The sequence below is a fragment of the Geotrypetes seraphini genome, chromosome 5 (genome assembly GCF_902459505.1).
Source record: "Geotrypetes seraphini chromosome 5, aGeoSer1.1, whole genome shotgun sequence".
Lineage (NCBI taxonomy): Eukaryota > Metazoa > Chordata > Amphibia > Gymnophiona > Dermophiidae > Geotrypetes > Geotrypetes seraphini.
Window position 1 is genome coordinate 188,875,977 of NC_047088.1, and position 20,577 is coordinate 188,896,553.

The window sequence follows — 20,577 nt, forward strand, 5'->3', positions numbered from 1 at the left end:
GGTTAAAATGATAGATTCCAGGAGCATGTGCAGTGAAAAGTTATGTAAGTAATATCACTGACATGTTCCTTTTCAGAATGAACATGGCAGCCTAGGATTACTTGACGTCTAGATTTCTCCGGACATGTCCTTCTTTTCGAGAACATGTCTGGCACTTTGTCCGGGTTTTGAAAAGCTTCCTCAAAATTGCATCAGGCAGGAGGAAATCTGTGCATGCTGGGCTGGTCAAGAACGGGTGCTGGGGAGGAGCTGGGGCTTACATGGGCCTTGGTGATAATTAATCAAGGCCCACATAATCTAAGTGAATGAATTTAGGGCAGCTGAAAAGCTGTCCTAAATTCACCCACTTAGCTTTATTGGATCTGGCTCTGGTTAAATATTGAAACTGAGCCTGCATAAGCACTTTTAATTTTAAAGTAATCCCTCCCTCCATAGCCCCCAACAGTCCAATCCCTTTCCCAATTCAAATGATGACCCCTCCCCTCAGCCTGCGGCCAAAACTCTCCACCCTGCCAGGTCCCCCATTTCACCATGAGTGGGTGGGTCTCCAGGCCTATCTACATACCTGGTAGTCCAGCAGGGGATCCTCAGGGACAGCAACATGGCCCCCTCACATCTTCCTCCCAAAATGGCTGCCACAACCTCTCAGGCAGCTTGTGGTATTACAGGAAGTATCAATTTAAACAGTTTACAATATACAAATATGAAAACAAGATATGGAAAAAGAACAACAATAAAAATAGGATAGCACTAACATTTAGGCACATACATTCCTAAAATGCAGCAAAAGTATCAATCTTACCACTAAGAGAAAACCCAATTAGCTTTAAATTTCACCAGGCTAACTACCAAAGAACAGAACAGAAAACTCTTGTTGAAAAAACCCAAAATGCTTAAAAAGACACAGATTCCATTTGAAACCCTTCTCAGCTCAGATCTGTCCAGGGGATCAGATAGTCTGGTGATTCTCAGAGATGCTTCCTTTATACCTCTCAGGCAGGGGCCTCATCTCTGGAGATAAGGTAAACATTTCACTGTTCCAAACATCCTGACTTGGGCTGCTCCAAGAAGATCCATTTTACATCATCTATGAGGGTCATTTCATAAATATTGCACAGGTTGGCAACATTGGGGAGTGGATGATGCAATTGCAGTAAACCTTGTTTCACTTTCACTTCAATGCCTGAAGCAGCAGGATGTGTGCTTAGGAGCTCTGTAGTGTGCATAGTGAGGCTGTGACAAGTGTGGGAGATGGAGGCTGCAGGTGCCTCGGTACTATGTTGCTATTGATGAAACATGGGTCAGAGACTCTGAGCCGGAACTGAAATCACAGTCCAAGTGGAGAGCTCCATCTTCCCCATGACCTAAAAAATTTAGACAAGCTCAATGAAAAGTCAAATAAATGATGATTTTTGCTTATGATCATGAAGGCATCATCATCACAGACAAAGTTCCATGTGGAAGAAGTGTCACTGCAGTGTATTATTGTGATTTTTTGCAGAAAACGCAGAAAAAATGCACAAAACCCAACCTCAGTTGCTCTTGGCTAGGCCATTCATTCTTCACGACAATGCTCGCCCACACATAGAGAATGTCATCATTGAAAAACTAAGCGAATACGGCTGGGAGGTGTTATCTCATGCTCCCTACAGTCCAGACATGAGTCCACCATGAAAAGGATTAGGTCCCAATTACTGCCCCACCCTCTCCTGTCATTTGCAAGACAGATGCATCTGGGGACAGTATCTTAGAGGCAAGAAATTATCTCCAAAACATGTCCAGTTTATTGTCAGCTTTACAACTCTTTTATATCATTTTACATGAGTCAATGTCGTCAGCATGTGATGTAAATACAAACCATATATGGACACAGGTCACATGAAACTTTAAAGAAATAACAAGCATCTTTCTATCTAAAGGCTGAAGTCCAAAGGGTGCCCTGCATAGCAGACAATTTGTTATCTAAAGCTTCTTACAAATACAGCTTATGAAAACAATTGAAGTCACTTCACAACAAGATAAGAACACATCTTCTCAAACATAAAATGGCCTTGCAGTATTTCAGCAAGAGAAGGCAAACAGTGTCTGGATTTACAGCTTCAAACACAGTTGAAAGAAAAACTGCAAGACACATGAAAAGTATCCCTTCACACCAGACCTACCTTTTTCCAAAGTTGAAACAACCTATGCGTAGTCATTGTTTTGCATCTCTGGAAGAGCTTTCGACCATTACCCAAACCATTTGGCAACAACAAAAACGATGTCTTGGATGGAATAATGAAGTTTCCCAGACGTTGGGACTCGGTCATTGTAAAGCAGGGAGACTATATTGAAGGATTGTAAAGAAATACTGTACTTGAAAAAAAAAATGTAAAAAATAGTGTGCATTATTGAGGAAATGACTCGTATGTTACAGTTCTGGGAATCCTGGCTCCAAAAGTCTTATTACCTCACTTATTTGAGGAACTTGGAGGGCTCTGGCAACATAGCGGCTGAAAGTGATCTTGTCCTCAGTATGCGTTCCGGACAAGAAGTTTCTGATATAATACTAGCTTGGATGCACATTAGCTGAGTGGGCCACATGGATTTCTTGCTGTGGAGTAAATTCAGCCTACACTTCACTCTGCTTTAAGGCACAGTCTGTAGAGCAAATTAAAGGAGATTGTTAACTTAGATTGGAATGTATATAGATCTCATCTTGCAAGAAGCTCTCAAAAACTGAAACTTTCTTTTTCTTCTCTTAAGGGTAAATCTCTCGGAAAATTTAGTCACTCTATCTCTTTTAAATTGACGGAGCTTTGGAATAAAATGTCGCATTCACTAAGAAGTTTAAGGGCTCCTTTTACTAAGCTGCGTTAGGGCATTAACGTGTGGAATAGCGCATGCTAAATTGCCACGCGCTCTATACACTAATGCCAGTATTGAGCTGGCATTAGTTCTAGCTGCATAGCGCGGGTTTAGCGCGTGCTAAAATGATGCATGTGCTAAAAACGCTAACGCAGCTTAAGTAAAAGTAGCCCTAAGTCCCTTTCTATCATTCCAGAAAGCTTTGAAGACATTCCTGTTTGCCAAACATTTTGGAAATTAGTCATATCAATCCTTTTTCTTTTATTCAGCTTGTTCTTCTTTTGCATTGTTTTTCTTATTATTCACCGAGTTGAATTGGTGATGACCCGGTCTACAAATCTAAGTTTTAGTTTAATTTTAGTTTATTGCAGATATATAGACAGGGATCTAACCCCTAGAGAATGATTGGGGTCCCACCGGAGATCAGCATGGCCACCTGGGCTTGCTCTTAGAGATATCGAGTGGCATCCAGGTTGTGGCTTTTTTTTCTTCTTATAGGAGTCAAATAACTTTTTCCAAAATATGCAAGCTGATTCCATATGGTACTTTGTCCGTTACATGCCAGACAATATAGAAATAGCTAGTGCCCTTTTAGATGGAATTGGTAGAGCAGAAGCAAGTGGGGATTACTCCTATGCTCAGTAGGCCTCAGAGGATTGAAGGTAAGCCTTGGGAGAGGATCTGAATGGGATGGGCAGGGACTTCAATTGAGGGCAATTTTTCCACTTGGGGTAGAGATTCTGACTTGGAGCCTACTTAAGGAGGTTCGTATCTTTATTTTTTTTTTAAGGAAAGCACTGGGGATTTTTTGACATAAATCTTGTGGGTGGGGATGGGGGACCTTTTCAGTCATGGCATGTCCGAGATGGGGACAACTATGTTACCTTGCCACAGCCAGTAATTTAAAAAATTCCGAGCCACAACAATGTCGTACCAATTTCTATAGGATTCCTAAACTGTAGTATTCAACAGTAATGCTCTTGAAGTAAAATGAATGTGCTATTTTTCTGCATTTTAACAAATAAGCCCTCAGATGCACAACAGGGATCTTAAACTGCTTTTCTGCCTTGGATATGTTTCTGCTGTCATTTTCCCAGCTGGCCCATCAAGAGCTTATTTCTCATTTGTCTGAAATTTGTAGTGCCATTCACTGAAATAGCAAAAATGATAATAGTAAAAAATAGAAAAGGATATTGGTGTGTGTGGGCTGACTTGCATGATTTTGGAAAATAGAACAAAATGTTGCTCATATTTCATGCCATAAATCTATTAATCTGTTTAATGATGGATATTAAAAATGATACCGTTTAAAAATATGAATATCCACAGCTTCTCATTTCAATTCATTTTTGCATTAATACATGCGTTTGCCTCAAAGCTCATCTGCAAATTGTGGGATTTCTGCAGTTATGAAAAAAGGGTAGGGATAGCAGAACCAAAAATTCTCAGCTCGTTCATTTCCCATGCCAAGTGTAGCATTGTTCAATTTGTTTTGCTTTGGTTAGACTTCATTTTCACTTTGGGAACAATGTTATTAAGAGTATGTGCTGCGTGCTCTGATCAAAGTTGTCTACTAGTATGACAAGCTTTTTCGTTTAATAATATATTAATTTTACATGGCTTCAGTTTTTCTTACATCATGTATGAAATGTAATTGTATTATTTCCTGGTTATTTTAGTTTTTTTTTCCTATTTCATTAATTGCATCATCAATATGATTATATATTTGAGATACAATAAAATAGAGGACATGCTATTTATGAAGAGAGCATAATAATGTTTGTAAAAGGTATGCATATGATTCTCTGATCATTTTCATTTGTTAATAACTAGGAATATATTTATTTCTTTTTAGTATATACTACGTGGAGGGGCATAATCAAAAGGAACGTCTAAGTCTGTTTTTATCTAAGTCGCAAGTCATCCAAAGTAAAAAACAGCTTAGGACACATTTTAAAAAAAATACGTCCACATTTTTTTCCTTTTTGAAAATCATCTAAGTATACGTCCTGTTGATCTGATCGTCCAAGTCGCTAAATCGTCCATCTTTATACCACATTTTTGTCCAACTTTTTATCCAAGTCAAAAACGCCTAGAACAAGCTCTGTTGGACGTGGGAGGGGTCTGCAAAGTGATGGACTGAAAACCCAGACATGCCACCTAAATAGTGGAGTACCTTACTACTGTGAACTTCACAAAAAGGGTGCCATGTCTTCTCCTCACTTCAGCTCCCTTATAGGTCATGGTGAGCCCCCCCAACCACCTCCAGAATCCCCTAGACCAGTGGTCTCAAACTCAAACCGTTTGCGGGGCCACATTTTGGATTTGTAGGTACTTGGAGGGCCGCAGAGAAAAATAGTTAATGTCTTATTAAAGAAATGACAATTTTGCATGAGGTAAAACTCTTTATAGTTTATAAAATTTTCCTTTATCAGTTAAAAGGAAAGATATATAAACTATAAAGAGTTTTACCTCATGCAAAATTGTCATTTCTTTAATAAGACACTAGCTGATGCCCCGACGTTGCACGGGTATTTAATTATAGCAATAAGACTGTAAATGGATTCAAATAAAGATACTTTATAGTGGTGAATGAAAGAATTTTTTACAGCTTAAAAAAAGTACAATATTCAAATTATAAAGTGAAATATTTGACAAAATGAATACAATACAACTAACGCAAAACGTGATTATAAACAACAATTTTAGTTTCACCTCCTGGAGCAAGAACATATAAATTCTTGGGTGAACCCACCCTTGAGCAAGCAAAATAGAGTTGTGGGCCATTATAGCAATAAGACTGTAAATGGATTCAAATAAAGATACTTTATAGTGGTGAATGAAAGAATTTTTTACAGCTTAAAAAAAGTACAATATTCAAATTATAAAGTGAAATATTTGACAAAATGAATACAATACAACTAACGCAAAACGTGATTATAAACAACAATTTTAGTTTCACCTCCTGGAGCAAGAACATATAAATTCTTGGGTGAACCCACCCTTGAGCAAGCAAAATAGAGTTGTGGGCCGCGAGACCCCCAGAACATATCACCCCAGGTAGTGAGGGATCTGCATACCAAGTTTTGTCCAAATTGGTCACAGTGAGAATGGCAGCTTTTTACATTGACATGAATGGGTGAAATCTGATTTTCTGTTTGTAGCTCCGCCCATGTGTGCAGGAGGGCCGCGAGACCCCCAGAACATATCACCCCAGGTAGTGAGGGATCTGCATACCAAGTTTCGTTCAAATCGGTCAAGCCATTTGTGAATTACTGTGAGAATAGCAGCTTTTTACATTTTTTCCATTGACATGAACGTGTGAAATCTGATTTTCTGTTTGTAGCTCCGCCCATGTGTGCAGGGGGGCCAGGAGACACCCAGAACATATCACCCCAGGTAGTGAGGGATCTGCATATCAAGTTTCGTTCAAATCGGTCAAGCCGTTTTTGAATTACTGTGAGAATGGCAGCATTTTACATTTTTTCCATTGACATGAATGGGTGAAATCAGATTTTATGTTTGTAGCTCCGCCCACGTGTGCAGGTGGGCCGCGAGACCCCAGAACATATCATCCCAGGTAGTGAGGGATCTGCATACCAAGTTTCGTTCAAATCGGTCAAGCCGTTTTTGCGTGATCGCGGCACATACACACACACATACATACACACATACATACCTCCGATTTTATATATATATAGATTAACTATTTTTTCTGCGGCCCTCCAAGTACTCTATTTTTTTCTGCAGCACTCATATTTAAAGTTCAATATCTTTTCTTTCTCAAAACTGGCACATTTCAATCACTAAATTGAAAATAAAATCATTTTCCTACCTTTGTTTGGTAATTTCAACAGTCTCTGGTTGCACTTTATTCTTCTGACTGTGCATCCAATACTTCTTCCCTTCTTTCAGCCTCCTGTATGCTTCCTCTCCCCCAGACCTCATTCCCTCTCCCAACTTTTTCTTTCTTTCTCTATGTCTATCTTTCTCTGATTCCTTGACCCATTTTTTGCTTTTTTTTCTGGCTCCCTGTCCCCACCCCACCTTCTTTCTTTCTTACTTCCTTCCTCCTGCCCTCCCCCATGCCACCACCGCCGCGGAATAGGCTGCTGCCGCTATCAAGAACAGGCCAAGATCTCCCTGCTTCTCTTCTGCATGGGGCCGACCAACTCTTGCTGCCCGACATCAATTCTAACGTCAGAAAGGACATTCCGGGCAGCCAGGTAGCGATTGGCTAGCCAGAACGTCCTCTCGACGTCAGAATTGACGTCGGGCCGCGAGAGCTGGTCGGCCCCGCAGGGAAGAGAAGCAGGGAGATCAAAGAACACAGTGCCGGCCTGATCCCCGATGGCAGCAGTGAGAAGGGAAGGGAAGCAGATTGGGCACCATTTCTCTAGACGAGCCGCACTCTAGGGAGAACAGTGGACCGCCCCCCCCCCCCCCTTGGTACGCCACTGGAGCAGCAGCATGTCTGGCCAGCTCGTTCGTTCAAAGCTGCGGGTGGCGGCTCCTTGTGAGATCCGTGCCTGCGTCTGAAGCCTCTCTGATGTTGTGACATCAGAGAGTCTTCCGATGCAGGAGTGGATAGCGCAAGGAGCAGCCAACCCACGGCTTTGAATGAACGAGCCGGCTGCTGCTCCAAAAGGAAGAGAATGATCGCCTCCAGACTGCGGGCTGCAAATAAAACCTGGAAAGCTACATGCGGCCCGCGGGCCGCGTGTTTGAGACCGCTGCCCTAGACCCACTTATCTACCACCCCAATAGCCCTTATGGCAGCAGGAGCCACTTATATGCCAATAAAAAAGGGTTTGGGGATGTATAGGGGAGTGCACATGTTTTAATATCAATGCAGTGATTACAGGGGCTTATGGGCATGGGTCCTCCTCTCCATGGGTCCCTAACCCAGCCCCAAGATGGCTTAAGATGCCTCTGTGCAGCACGACTAGGCTTTCCTATGCCAGGCGATGATGTTCTCGAGGCACAATTTTCAAGTTGTGATTAATTGATCACTGGGCTAGTGTGTGGGGGTCTGTATTATGTGTTTGCAGTGCTTATCTGCTCACTTTAGGTTTTTTTTTGTGACTTAGACCATGTTTTAAATGGTCTAAATCACAACATCCAAGTTTCGTCGATCATGTGCTGTATAACTTTCGGTTATACATGCAGTACGTCTAAGTCTAAGCATGCCCACATCCTGCCCAAATCCTGCCCTCGACACTCCTCCTGAAATGCCCCGTTTAACTATGGTCATTCAGCGTCACTATGAATGCCTAGGTTGTTTAGAAATACGTCCAAAACCCATTTTTATTATCAGCACTTGGACATATTTTGACAATGTTTGGCCAAGTGCTGACTTAGGCTGGTTTTTGGACATTTTTCTCTTTCGATTATGAGCCCATTAGAGTCTGAGCGGTTTACATTCAGGTACTCAAGCATTGTTTACACTTCCTATGATACTGAAAATGCTAGCTTCCTAAAAAAAGGAGCTAGACAAGTTCCTGGGAAAAAAAGTTCATAAACCATTAACAGCATTGTAGGCTTAGAAAAGCCTCCACTTATCCATGAGTATCATCAATATGGAATAGGATTTTCTCCTCCACCACCTATCACTCCCTCTCCCTCCTCCCCTTCTTATCCAAGCTACTTGAACATGCTGTTCACCACTTTTGCATAGAGTTTCTTTCATCTGAAACTATTCTTGACCCACTTCAATCAGGTTTTTGCCCACTCCATTCTACGAAAACTGTCTTTGCTAAAGTCTCTAATGACCTAACTTGTTCCTGGCCAGATCCAAAGATCTTTACTCTATCCTCAGCCTTCTTGATCTATCTGCTGCTTTTGATACTGTTGATCACCACCTACTCCTCAATATGCTGTCCTCACTGGAATTTCAGGGTTCTGTTCTCTCCTTGTTTTCTTCCTATCTCTCCCATCGCATTTTCAGTGTATGCAAAGGGGGTCCTTCTCCACAGCTATCCCACAGTCAATCATTGTACTTCAAGGCTCTGTCTTGAGACCTCTCCTTTTCTCCATATATGCCTACTCTCTCAGTGCACAGATTTCCTTCCATGATTTTCAGTATCACCTCTATGCTGATGACTCCCAGATCTATCTCTCCACACCAAATATCTCTACAAGAATCCAGACCCGAGTTTTACCCTGCCTATCTGACATTGCCGCCTGGATGTCTCGCCAACATCTAAAACTGAATATGGCTATGACCAAGCTCCTTATCTTTTTGCCTAAACCCACCTCCCCCTCCCTCTGTTCTCTGGTTCAGTGAACAACACTCACCTCCTCCCTGTCTTGCTAGCTCACAATCTCAGGGTCATCTTTGACTCCTCTCCTTCTCCGCTCAGATCCAACAAACTGTTAAAGCCTATCGCGTCTAAAATCTGACCTCTCCTTTCCGTGCACACTACCAAAACCCTTATCCACACTCTCATCACCCCTCCCTTAGATTACTTGCAACTCAGGTCTTCTGCTCAACCATATCTCTCCCCTCCAATCTGTGCAAAATTCTGTTGCATGACATATTCTGCGAGAGTCGCCATACTCACATTACCCCACTCCTCAAGCCACTTCATTGGCTCCCCATCCATTTTTGAACACAATTCAATCTCCTCTTACTGAACTACAAGTACATTCATTCTGTTGCTCCTCAATATCAGAGAAGAAATATAGCTCTACCATAAAGTACAGATATGACCGAAACATAAAAAAAGAACTTAAGCAAGAAAACAACATGAATTACTTGAGAATAAAAAGAGTGAGGTGACATCAAAACACTAGGAACCCACTGTGGGGGTATGTAAATAATTCAAAGACTAGGAAAAATTATAATTTATATATGCATGTATATTTACTAAAACTTCTTTAAGTGTTTTATGACTTGGTTTGATATAAATCATGATTTGGCTTTCATGGCCCGGTCAGATTCTTCTGGTTCTGCTTGACCCTTGCATATTTTGATTTGCTTGGCTGTACCGATTCCTAACCATATACTGTTGTTGCCTCCCTAGCCAAGATTCTATGGAAGGAGGCACTCCTGTTGACTCCCAAAGAAGATCCAGTGTTAGAAGTTCTGCACTTGACGGAGGGAGTTCCACAGAATATTCTTTAGCATCCGTAGATCTGAAGAGGTTCAAGTGCAATTTGATGGATGTCATTCAACAGAACAAAGAGAGGTGGAAAGAGCTGGCTACACAAGGTATGACAACATGTCATTTGGTAAATGAGGAGTACCCGGATCCATGGCTTTTCTATTACCATGTTGTGGCGAATATCAAAATAGCAACTTTTATCTCGGGTAACCCTGACTATTCATTTTGCTTGCTGTTGGCTGGTATAGATCTGCTGAAAGATTTTTTACAGTTTCTAAACTCAGATTTCAGTTGCCATTAGCAGTTTGTATGTGTCAGTTAATACTAATAGACTGCTGTATCTCGATGAATACAGTATAAATACAGTAACTTAGTAAATGCTAATATATTTACTCATTGCACTGGGCGCTAATGATTACTGAAAGCAATACAATTAAAATTATGTGGATTAGGAATATGTGATGTAGATAACTCTGACTTGCAGAAAGAATTACGGTGAAAATGATCAAAATGACTAATAGAGTTGGGCTTAAAAAAAAAAGTTTGGACAAGTTTCTAGAGGAAAGGTTCATAAGACATTAAGATATTTGTGACTGCAACTAACCACTGTTGTAGACAGGATGCTGGGATCAACACGGCCTGCCTTATGTTCTTACAAATGGCCAAGGGGAAAAAATTAAGTTTTGATTAAAAAAAAAGAAAAGAAAAAGAAAGCATGAAGGTGTTCTTACAGTTTTGAAATAACATACCATTGACAACGAATACAATATTTCTGAAAAGATCTTTTAACTCCTAACTCCCACTCATTTGTAAAGTACCCCTGTCTGTTTTATCATTCCCTCTGTGAGAAGTTCCCTAACCCCTATTTGTCCTGTTTGTCTGTTTTAATTAGATTTTAAACTCAATTGAGCAGTCAATTGTCTCTTACATGTTTAATGTATAGCTCTGTGTACATTTAGCAGCATGATAGAAAAGATAAGTAGTAATAGTATCTCTTCTTAAAATCCCCCTTTTCTGAATGGCATTTGTATCTGTCTTAGGGCTCCTTTTACTAAGCTGCGTTAGGGCTTTTACGCGCAGATTTGAGCTGACAGTTTTTCTGCATAGCGCGCGGTGTAGCGTGTGGTAATTTCCTGCGTGCGCTAAAAACGCTAGTGCACCTTAGTAAAAGGAGCCCTTAGTGCTTGGCCCAAAGGATATCCCAGCATCTATTATAATTGACTACCTTGTATTTCTGTCCCTTAATACTGCTTTCAGTTGTTCAGCAATTGTCTAGGTTGACGATCTTTCATTTGTCTCCTCCCCATCATCATCAGTTTTAGGGCCCCACCATTAGGGCAATTCCATAACAGTGTACCTATAGGAACCTAGTTTATACTGGAAAGTAGGCGTCTAATTTCCTTAATAGAATAAAGTATAACTGAGTCTAACATGCCTATGTGGTTTGGCTTGAGCACATATGCTAGCCATAGAGCTGATGAGATGCGTGCAGTTTATAGTACAGTACTCCCCCAATATTCGTGGGGGCTCCGTTCCAGAAACCCCTGCAAATCTTGTAAAACCTCGAATACAGTTTTTAGTGGGGATGATAGGAGAGAGCAGCCGGAGCGGCCACATCAGCTGTTTACAGTGCAGGAATTCTGCAGAACTGAGGCCCTATCAGTCATCATAGAATACAGCACTGCTTTAACACCGCACTGGCAAGGAGCAGAGCCAGGCCGCCGCCAGCAAGGCTGGGATCTCCTTTTGTCCCTCTGCACTCTGAGCGCCCTTTGGCAAGCAAATAGCGACCTGCCCCAAACCACCGGTGCTGTGACCTTCAGTTCCATGAGCCTGGTAGACGGGGGGATAGGCAGCGACATAGCCCGAAATCCAGTGGTTGAAGTCACTTCCTTAAGTGTTTTTAGTGGGGGAGGCAGGAGAGGGCAGCTGGAGCGCCGGTGAGGGAAGTAAATCACTCGCGGTATGCTACGACCGCCTCTTCCTGCACTAAAATTGGGCCTCACCAATCAGGAGCTGATTTGACACGCAGCTCCTGATTAGTGAGGCCCGACTTTAGTGCAGGAAGAGGCGGTCGGAGCATACCGCGAGTGATTTCCTTCACTCGCCAGTGCTCCGGCTGCCCTCTCCTGCTTGGGTCATTTATGGTCAGAAAATACCACAAATGACCGGGATCTCGAATCACTGACCGCGAATGACCGGGGGAGTACTGTATTCTATGAGCTACATAGGAGGAGCTGCTGAAAAGTTCTCAGCCTAACCAAGAAGAGAATGACTTGGAGTCATGAAACTTACAAGTTGTGTCACACTTTTCTTGACACGTTTCATTTCATTTCGTATCTTGGAAACGAATTGTGTCAAGAAAAGTATGGAAGAATTTGTGGGTTTCATAGTTTTACATCATTCTTTTCTTGGCCGGGCTGAGAACTTTTCAGCAGCCCCTCATACATGTGAGTCCCACCCATGGGTATTCCCACCTGTCAAATATGTTCTATGTAAATTAGCTCATATTTTTTCCATGAACTAATGCTAATGCCTCATTTATAGACTTGCCTGCTATGAGGACATTTCAATGAAGGGGTACTTTCTATTTAAGCACCAAGAAGACACCTGTTTGGTGCCTATTTTATAAAGGGAAAATAACACCTACTTTACAGCATAGAGCTGGCGTAAATGTCTATGCCCAATTAGTGGTATAACAAAGGAGGGGGCAGAACACCCCGGGCACCATCTTGGTGGGGACACCGGCACCTCTATGCCCCCCATACCATGCTTTTGCCCTCCCATCCCTGCCCTCATACCTCTTTAAAATCTTCACCAGCGTGAGCAACTACTTTAGCCTGCTACAAGCGCTGGCCTGGGTCCCTCTGGGTCCCTCTGAAACCACTTCTGGGTCAAGGAGCCAGGAAGTGATGTCAGAGGGAAAACTAATGCCAACATGAGCAGCAGGCCGGAGAAACTGCTCGCGCTGGCAAAGATTTAAAGAGGTACAGGGGTGGGAAGGGAGGGAACGTGTGTGGCATGGGGGCCCAGATGTACTGTGTGTGTGGGGAGGAGAGATTGACACAGAAGGGTCAGGGGGGAGTGCCACCACCGCAGAGGCACCTCCTACCCTCGCTACGCCACTGTGCCCAATTGTTAGAAAAATATGAGTAAATTATAGCATTTTATACACATACCTGTGCTCTCTGCCTATGCATTGCCAAGACTCCACCTACACGAACTCAATAGTTTATGTACCTGAGCACCCTGCCCAGGCTTTGCCCATGTGCACTCCCCCCTTTAAATTATGCACAATCACACTTTATAGAACAGTGTTGATGGAATGTTGGCACTTATGTGTACATGCCAGTGCTGTGATCATTTGCACATGTTTTTGGTGCCTAAATAATGGCACCCTCTTAAGAAAATTACCCCATTCGGAGGGATTCTGTTAAGTGGACGCTTCTTTTTGTCTGCCAGTGCTACACACTGAAAGCTTTTTCTATGACTAGATATGCAGTGCCAAAGATCACATATGTTTTACTAGTTTAAGGGGGGAATTCTTTAATGTGTGCTGCTGTTAAGATGGGTTATTTTACAACAAGTTGTGCTATTTTAGCACAGGGCTCCATTTTATCCAGTTATGAACTTGTGCTAAAATAGCACAGTTTGTGGCTAAATAGCCCAACTTAACAGTGGCACACATTGATTAATTTTTCCCTAAGAAGAGGTATCCTCGGAAGGAAGGACATATTATTAGGAGGATCTGAAAATAATGCATCTAGATTTCTTCACATCTATGATGATATTTCTTCATGGAAATTTTAATTGTAGATATAAAAAAAATCTGCAAGAATTTTGCAACTATAGCAACATTTCATTATAAAAATAAAGTGCAAGGCCTGCAAATGCAATTTTCTTGGGGACTATACAAAGGGGTGCTGAAAAGTTCTCAACCCAACCAAGAAGAGAATGACGTGGATATGATTGAATCAATGATCTGAAACAGTCAAAACATAAAATTTGTTTCTTTCAAATTGGCACTTAATGAAATAAGAAAGCACACTTTTCAGCTACAGTGGCAAAATAACACTCATAATTTAAGAAATTGCTTGATAGGGCTGAGAACTTTATAGCACCCCCTTGTACATGTAAACAGGTCACTTGAAAATTACCCACTAAGGCCCGGATTCTCTAAACAGCGCTGATTTTTTAAGCACCAAGAGGCACCCAAGCTCAGTAAAAAAAAATGCTATTTAAATGCCATTTTTATCTGAGCTTGAATGTGCCTAAAAATTGGCACCGGAATCGTGTTTCCTTAGGCACTTTAGGCTGCCTAATACCACTGTGGGCATGGCTAATGCCAGATGTGGCATTAGATGGCCTTAAGTGCATGTGTAAGCATGATTCACGGTAAAGATAAGTGCTGGAAACGTAGGCCTGGAAAACCCTGGCCTACGTTTCCGGTGCCTATCTTTTCCAGAGGCACAATTGCCTATACAGTGCCGTGACGTGATTGACATGCAATCTGCGGCCACTTTTTAGGCAGCTGCCAATTTCGGCACTGTAGAGAGAATCCATTCCTAAATCTTTAATGACTTTTGGAGTCCGTATTGCTGCTTAAACCTTTCAAATGATAAGATACAGTTCTTAAAACTGTGCAAAAACTGACAAAAAAAAAGGATATTACAGTAATGTAGTGGAAGAATGTTTTTATTTCAGAAACAGACTTTATTGGCTTCCAGAAGAATGTGAAAACTTCTAAATGTGGCCGCAGGTTTTCTTCATTTTCAAAGTGGTGTCATTGACCACACCAGCTGTTAATTATTCATTTGTGTTTGTCAATTACAAGAAAATTTGTCGATTTAATATTATCACAGCGTCGTAAATTTCTGGTGTTTATTACCCAGATGGCCTCATAGCACAGATGTCACCCATAGTGCTCTGAATGCATTTGCTAGCTAACAATTGGTATTTCCTCTAAGGCAGTCTTCAGACAAGTGGTGGTATCTGTTTCATCACATTTTTCTCTTTTCTGCCTCTTAATTTTAGGGCCTCTGGCTATGAGTATTAGTAGACTCTGAGTTTACATGGTTTTTAGCCTGAGCAGTCCTTTTATTTTGAAAGTACTATATGTAGCACGAGGGTCATGACATCATTTTGGCCCACCATCTGTCTCACACAGTCTCAGCTTCCAGGGTTACTACTGAATATGAAGATTTTGCTTACATCACAGTGGCTCTCTCCTGAAAAATCAGATGTTCTTTATATTTATCTGATGTGACTTACATTATATTCAGCAAGTGGTTTTGAAATAATGCTTACAAATGAATGCATTAGATGTTTTACATTACTTTTATGATTTCTGTGTGCAACTACAATATATAGATGCATGTTACAGAGATACTGTTGTGGCTATCTTTGCATTCAATTGTTCTTAAGAAAAGTTATCTGTATATGCTCAAATATAAATGCATCCAACCATAAACCAAGATAACATTACCCCCCACACACACTTTTTAGGGGAAAAAAGTTAACTCAAATATAAACCAATGGTTTATATTCAAGTACTTGGGTAGGAGAGATCTTTCCCTTCCATGAGGTGTCCTGTCTGCCGGCTCTGCTGTTTATATTCTGATTTTCAGAAGAATTTCCCCCATATAATTTCTCACAAATTTCAGGACAGTATAGAAGCAACCCCATATATAAATAGCAGCTTTGAAATGAGTTGATCGCTTACACATGCCAATAATGATTTTCGAAAGCTGCTATTTACATGTGGTGATGTACACCATGCAGAGATTGCCAGGATAGGTGGTAAGGGCATAGAGAAGTGATTTGGGTGGGCCAAAATTATCAGCATGTATTCCCCATTTTAAAAGGGGAATATACTGTATGTGCCTATTAAAAAATTGTAGATGTCGGCATTTACACCCACCTTAAAGTATGCACATATTAAGGGCCTGCTTGAAGTGGCAAGTGCAAAGGCCAAGGTCATCATCCCCCCACCTACCCATCTCCTCCCATCATCATAATGTACTCATTCCTAACAACCCAACTCATCATGTACCAAACCCAACAACCTCCCATCAGCATCACATATTATTTCTGGATCTCCTTCCTCAAAACAAGTCCTCCCCCACCCACTACCTGATCTTGTCCCCATCTCTTATTGGGGTTCCCTGGTATCTTGTGTGGAGCAAAAGCAATCCATAATCACTCTCATTCTATTGGAGTCCCAGGTTTCAAATAGTACCAGTAACTTCTATACAATTCAGTACACATACAGTAAGTATTTTATAAATAACACTATTGCATACAGTCCAACTATAAGAAAAATGCCTTTAATGGTTAGTGCAGTGGTCTTAGAACCTACTATAGATAACTGAATATGATTCCCACTACACTCGTTGTAATTCCGGGCAAGTCATCCACTGCCCCAGATACAAATACTCGCAAGAACCTATATGATGGGCTGCTGAAAAGTTCTCAGCCTCAGTGGTGAGTAAGGGGGGGGGGGGCGCAGGTGGAGGTCCACCCGGGTGCCATCTTGGTAAGGGTGCCGGCACCCTTCCTCCTCTCGGCACCTCAGCTCCTCACCTGCCACCCCACTACCATGCGCGCTTCCCCTCCCCTTCCCCCGCACCTCTTTTAATGTTCCTGGTGCAAGCAGCAACCCCACCTATCTGCTAGTACCAGCGTTGGCTCCTCTGATGTCACTTCCTAGATACCTAAAGGATAAAGGGATTGAGGGATACAGATAGCAGCAGAGGTAGGTTATAGAAGTAGAGGTAGATTATAAAGGTCAAAAATTCACTTCACAGGTCAAGGACCTGGTGGGCCGCCACGGGAGCGGGCCGCTGGGCGAGATGGACCTCCGGTCTGACCCAGTGGAGGCAACTTCTTATGTTCTTATGTTCCTGGACCCACGCCTAGGAAGTGATGTCAAAGGAAGGGTCGACGCTGGTGTGAACAGCAGATTGGGGTTATTGTTTGCACTGGAAATGTTAAAGAGGTACGGGGAAGGGGAAAGGTACACGTACACACGCGATAGGAGGGGTCGGAGAAGAGGGCAAGAGTGGGGCGCCCCTGCCATGGGCGCATATCTCACCCTCGTTACGCCTCAGCTTATCCCAGTCAACAAAGTTGGGGCAGTCTCCATCAAGGACTATACACTTACCCCCTCTTCTACTAAACCGCGCTAGCGGTTTTAGCGCAGGGAGCCATGCTGAATGGCCCGCGTTGCTCCCGATGCTCATAGAGTTCCTATGAGCTTTGGGAGCAGCACGGGTCATTCAGCGTGGCTCCCTGTGCTAAAACCGCTAGCGCGGTTTAGTAGAAGAGAGAGGGTTAGTCTAATGATTTTCTACTTTTTTTATTCTTTAGTTTTCCAACGGAACAAAAAATGTGAACAATCACTGGAATAAGTGTATAGTCCTCGATGAAGACTGCCCCAACTTTGTTGACTGGGCTGAGAACTTTTCAGCGGTCCCTCGTAAAAAATATGTAAGCTGCTTTGATTTTAACCACTGAAAGGCAGTATATCAAATTCCATCCCCTTTCCCTTAAACAGAAGAGTGCATGCAAGTTCTAGGATAACATCTCAATTAGTGACTTGGGGGGGGGGGGTCCATCCTGGTCGCGGTCTTGGTAGGGGCACCAGCACCCATCCTCCTCTCTCTCGCTTCTTCCCGACCTACCTCCCCCCACCCCAAGCCGGCCGCACACTTGCTTCCCTCGTATCTCTTTAATTTTCTCTGCACGAGCAGCATTATGAATTTGCTGCCCGCATCGGTGTCACCTCTCTCTGATGTCACTTCCGGGCCCATCGCCTAGGAAGTGTCATCAGAGAGGTAGCCGACACAATGTGGACAGCAAGTTCATGATGTTGCACCCACCTGGAAAATTTAAAAGGTATGGGGTAGGGGGTGCGCATGCAGCCGGGGGAAGGGGGGCAGAGAAGAGGGCGAGTAGGGGCACCACCCACTCTTGTTATGCCACTGATCTCAATAAAGGGAATGAGCAACCTGATTTTATCTTTCTTAAACTAACTGGATTTATTATTGAAAGTATTCTGAATAAACTATATGGGTAGGAAAAGATTATTTTTCTTAGACAGGCACTATGTTAGCATATCCCGTGTTTACATACAACACACTTAAGACAGCTGTTCAAGACTCTATGTAGCAGAAGGCTCGGCACAAGGAATGAGATGTCACTGAAAAGGCTGTTCTGTATAATTGATGACACAGAAGCTCAGTGCTTTATAGCCTAAGGACCTGCAACCTTTCATTGCTGAAGGATTAGTGGGATGGTTCCGTGGCCTTTGGGGGATGCACTTAACAGGATATTACCATAATGATCAACATCTGGGACTCTAATTTCAGAATCTTGAGGCTTAATTAATAATATGGAGCCCTAAATGCCATGTAATCCGTCTTTGTTCACATGGACTTGGTGTTCACATGGGCCGTTCCATTTTGCCCATAGGTCGGAAGACACAATACTGTACTATCAAATGGTGAGCAAGGTTTGATGGCCATTAACAAATCAATTGAAATCTAGGCCAGATGGCTGTACCATTGCAACAATATATAAATAAATAAGTAAGTTGAGCTGGGACAGTTTAGTTTCTTAACATATTGAATAAAGTGGAGCAGTTGCCATGCTAGTCCAACTGACACATGGAGATGAAAATAGCATAGATTTAAAAGTTAAAATAGTTTATTTAAAAGGAGGACTTTGCGAATATTTCCCAAGCAACATGAAAGACAAGTATAAGCTTTTGAGAAAGAAATTAATAACTGTAAAGCATAGTAATCTACACAAATATTAATATGAGTTAATACAAGTGGCTGTTATTCTCTGTGTAGGCAGTTTACTAAGTAATGCATACTATGGGATAATTTTATAAAGGTATTTTTTGTGTGTAAAATGGTACATACAATCCATCATAGTAGAGTAATTTTTTATGTTCCATCACCAGGAAATCGGCTCCAAAAAAGCAAGGGTGAGAATTAGAACTAGAATCAGCCCCTGAGAAGGAAGTTAAACAGCAGCTAGAGGAGAAAACCATAACCATATAATCAATCCCTGGAGAGAAAGACAGGGCATTTTGAAAGGGCTGAGCAGATAGGCAGGTATTAAGATCATCGGTGGTGACACTCAGGGGCACAGTCTATCCTCTATAATAAAACCCTAAGCGCGCATGCGCACTTAAGGTTTTGTGATCCCTGACAGCGTGCTGTGTCCTTCCTTGGCCGCTCGCGGCAGCTTGAGGCACGTGCAGGGATTTGAGCGGCGGTGGTGGTTTCACTCCTGATAGCTGGCGCCTAGAGGAATGGGTGGATGGTGTCGTGCGGCTGCTGCAAGGTTTCCAGCCATGCTGGCTGGTAAAAATTCCCTGCTGGAAGGGGTGCTGCTGGACACGGGGAAGGTATAAGGAAAGAAGAAGGTCTACTGCTGGACAGGGGGATCAGGTAAGGGGTGCTGCTGGACAGGGGGGAGGTCAAAGTTAGGGAGAAAGCCTACTGCTAGACAGGAAGAGTAGGGAAGAGTTGCTGCTGGACAGGGGGGAGGTAAAATGAAGGGAGAAGGTCTACTGCTGGACAGGGGGAGTAGGGAAAAGGTGCTGCTGGACAGAGGGAGTTAAAAACGAAGGGAGAAGGGCTGCTGTTGGACAGGGGGAGCAATGAAGGGGTGCTGCTAGACAGGGGGGAGGTACAAGGAAGGGAGAAGGGCTACTGCTGGACAGGGGGAGCTGGCAAGGGGTGGTGGTGGGCAGCCAAGGAAAGAGAGAGACAGAAAGAAAGAAAGAAAGACAGAAAGCAGCCAAGGAGAAAGAAAGAAAGACAGACACATTTATTTTAGCACCCATTAATGTAATGTGCTTAAAGACTAGTAGCACTATAAAAGAGGGAAGCCAGAGAAGAGCTGGACTTTCTGAGAGGCTAAAGAAAGCAGTTGCAAACCAGAATGAACCAAGACCTGTCCAAGGTATAAGTCTGTGAACCTGATAATCAGCCAGCAGTGCTCAGTGTTTTGCTGATTGTAGGGTTACCATTCGAGTATGGCTCCAGAAAAAGGAGGATGGATTGAGATATCCGGGTTTTACTTCCACTGAAAGCAATAGGACAGATTGAGACATCTGGGTTTTACTTCCATTGCTTTCATTGGAAGTAACACCCGGATGTCTCAAACCGTCCTCCTTTTTCTGGAGCCACATGGTAACCCAAGCTGACTGCTGCCAGCATTATGCACGGAAATTCAATGCCAGGCCAAGCATTAAATTTCCGGGTTTGTGGAGCTGGTTAAGTGCAATATTCAGTACTTAACAGGCTAAGGTTCACTGCATAAAAATATCTCAGTCCTATTTACGTTGTGACCTTGGCCAGTTAAGTGCTTGAACACCATAGAGGGCTAAATTTTCAGATATAAGACCAGATGTAGTAATATAGTAGTTTCCAAATCTGTCCTGAAGGACCCTCCAGCCAGTCAGGATTTTAAGATAATCTGCAGTGATGTATGAAATAGATTTAAATGCTTCCATTGCATAAAAATTTACTTCATGCATGTTTGTAGTAGAAATTCTGAAAACCTAATTGTCTGGTGGCCTCTCTGCACAGACTTGGGGGACCACTGT

General features: G+C 42.5%; 1 protein-coding gene across 4 annotated transcripts in view; it reads left to right on the plus strand.

Moving 5' to 3' along the window:
- PDE1A (phosphodiesterase 1A) overlaps window positions 1–20,577 on the plus strand; it is a 428,052-nt gene that overhangs the window by 330,341 nt on the left and 77,134 nt on the right. For all 4 annotated transcript variants that reach the window (XM_033947141.1, XM_033947139.1, XM_033947140.1 and 1 more), the window contains exon 13: window positions 9,873–10,060. In XM_033947141.1, coding sequence (XP_033803032.1) covers window positions 9,873–10,060 — 188 coding nt within the window. The remainder of the gene's footprint in view (window positions 1–9,872; window positions 10,061–20,577) is intronic.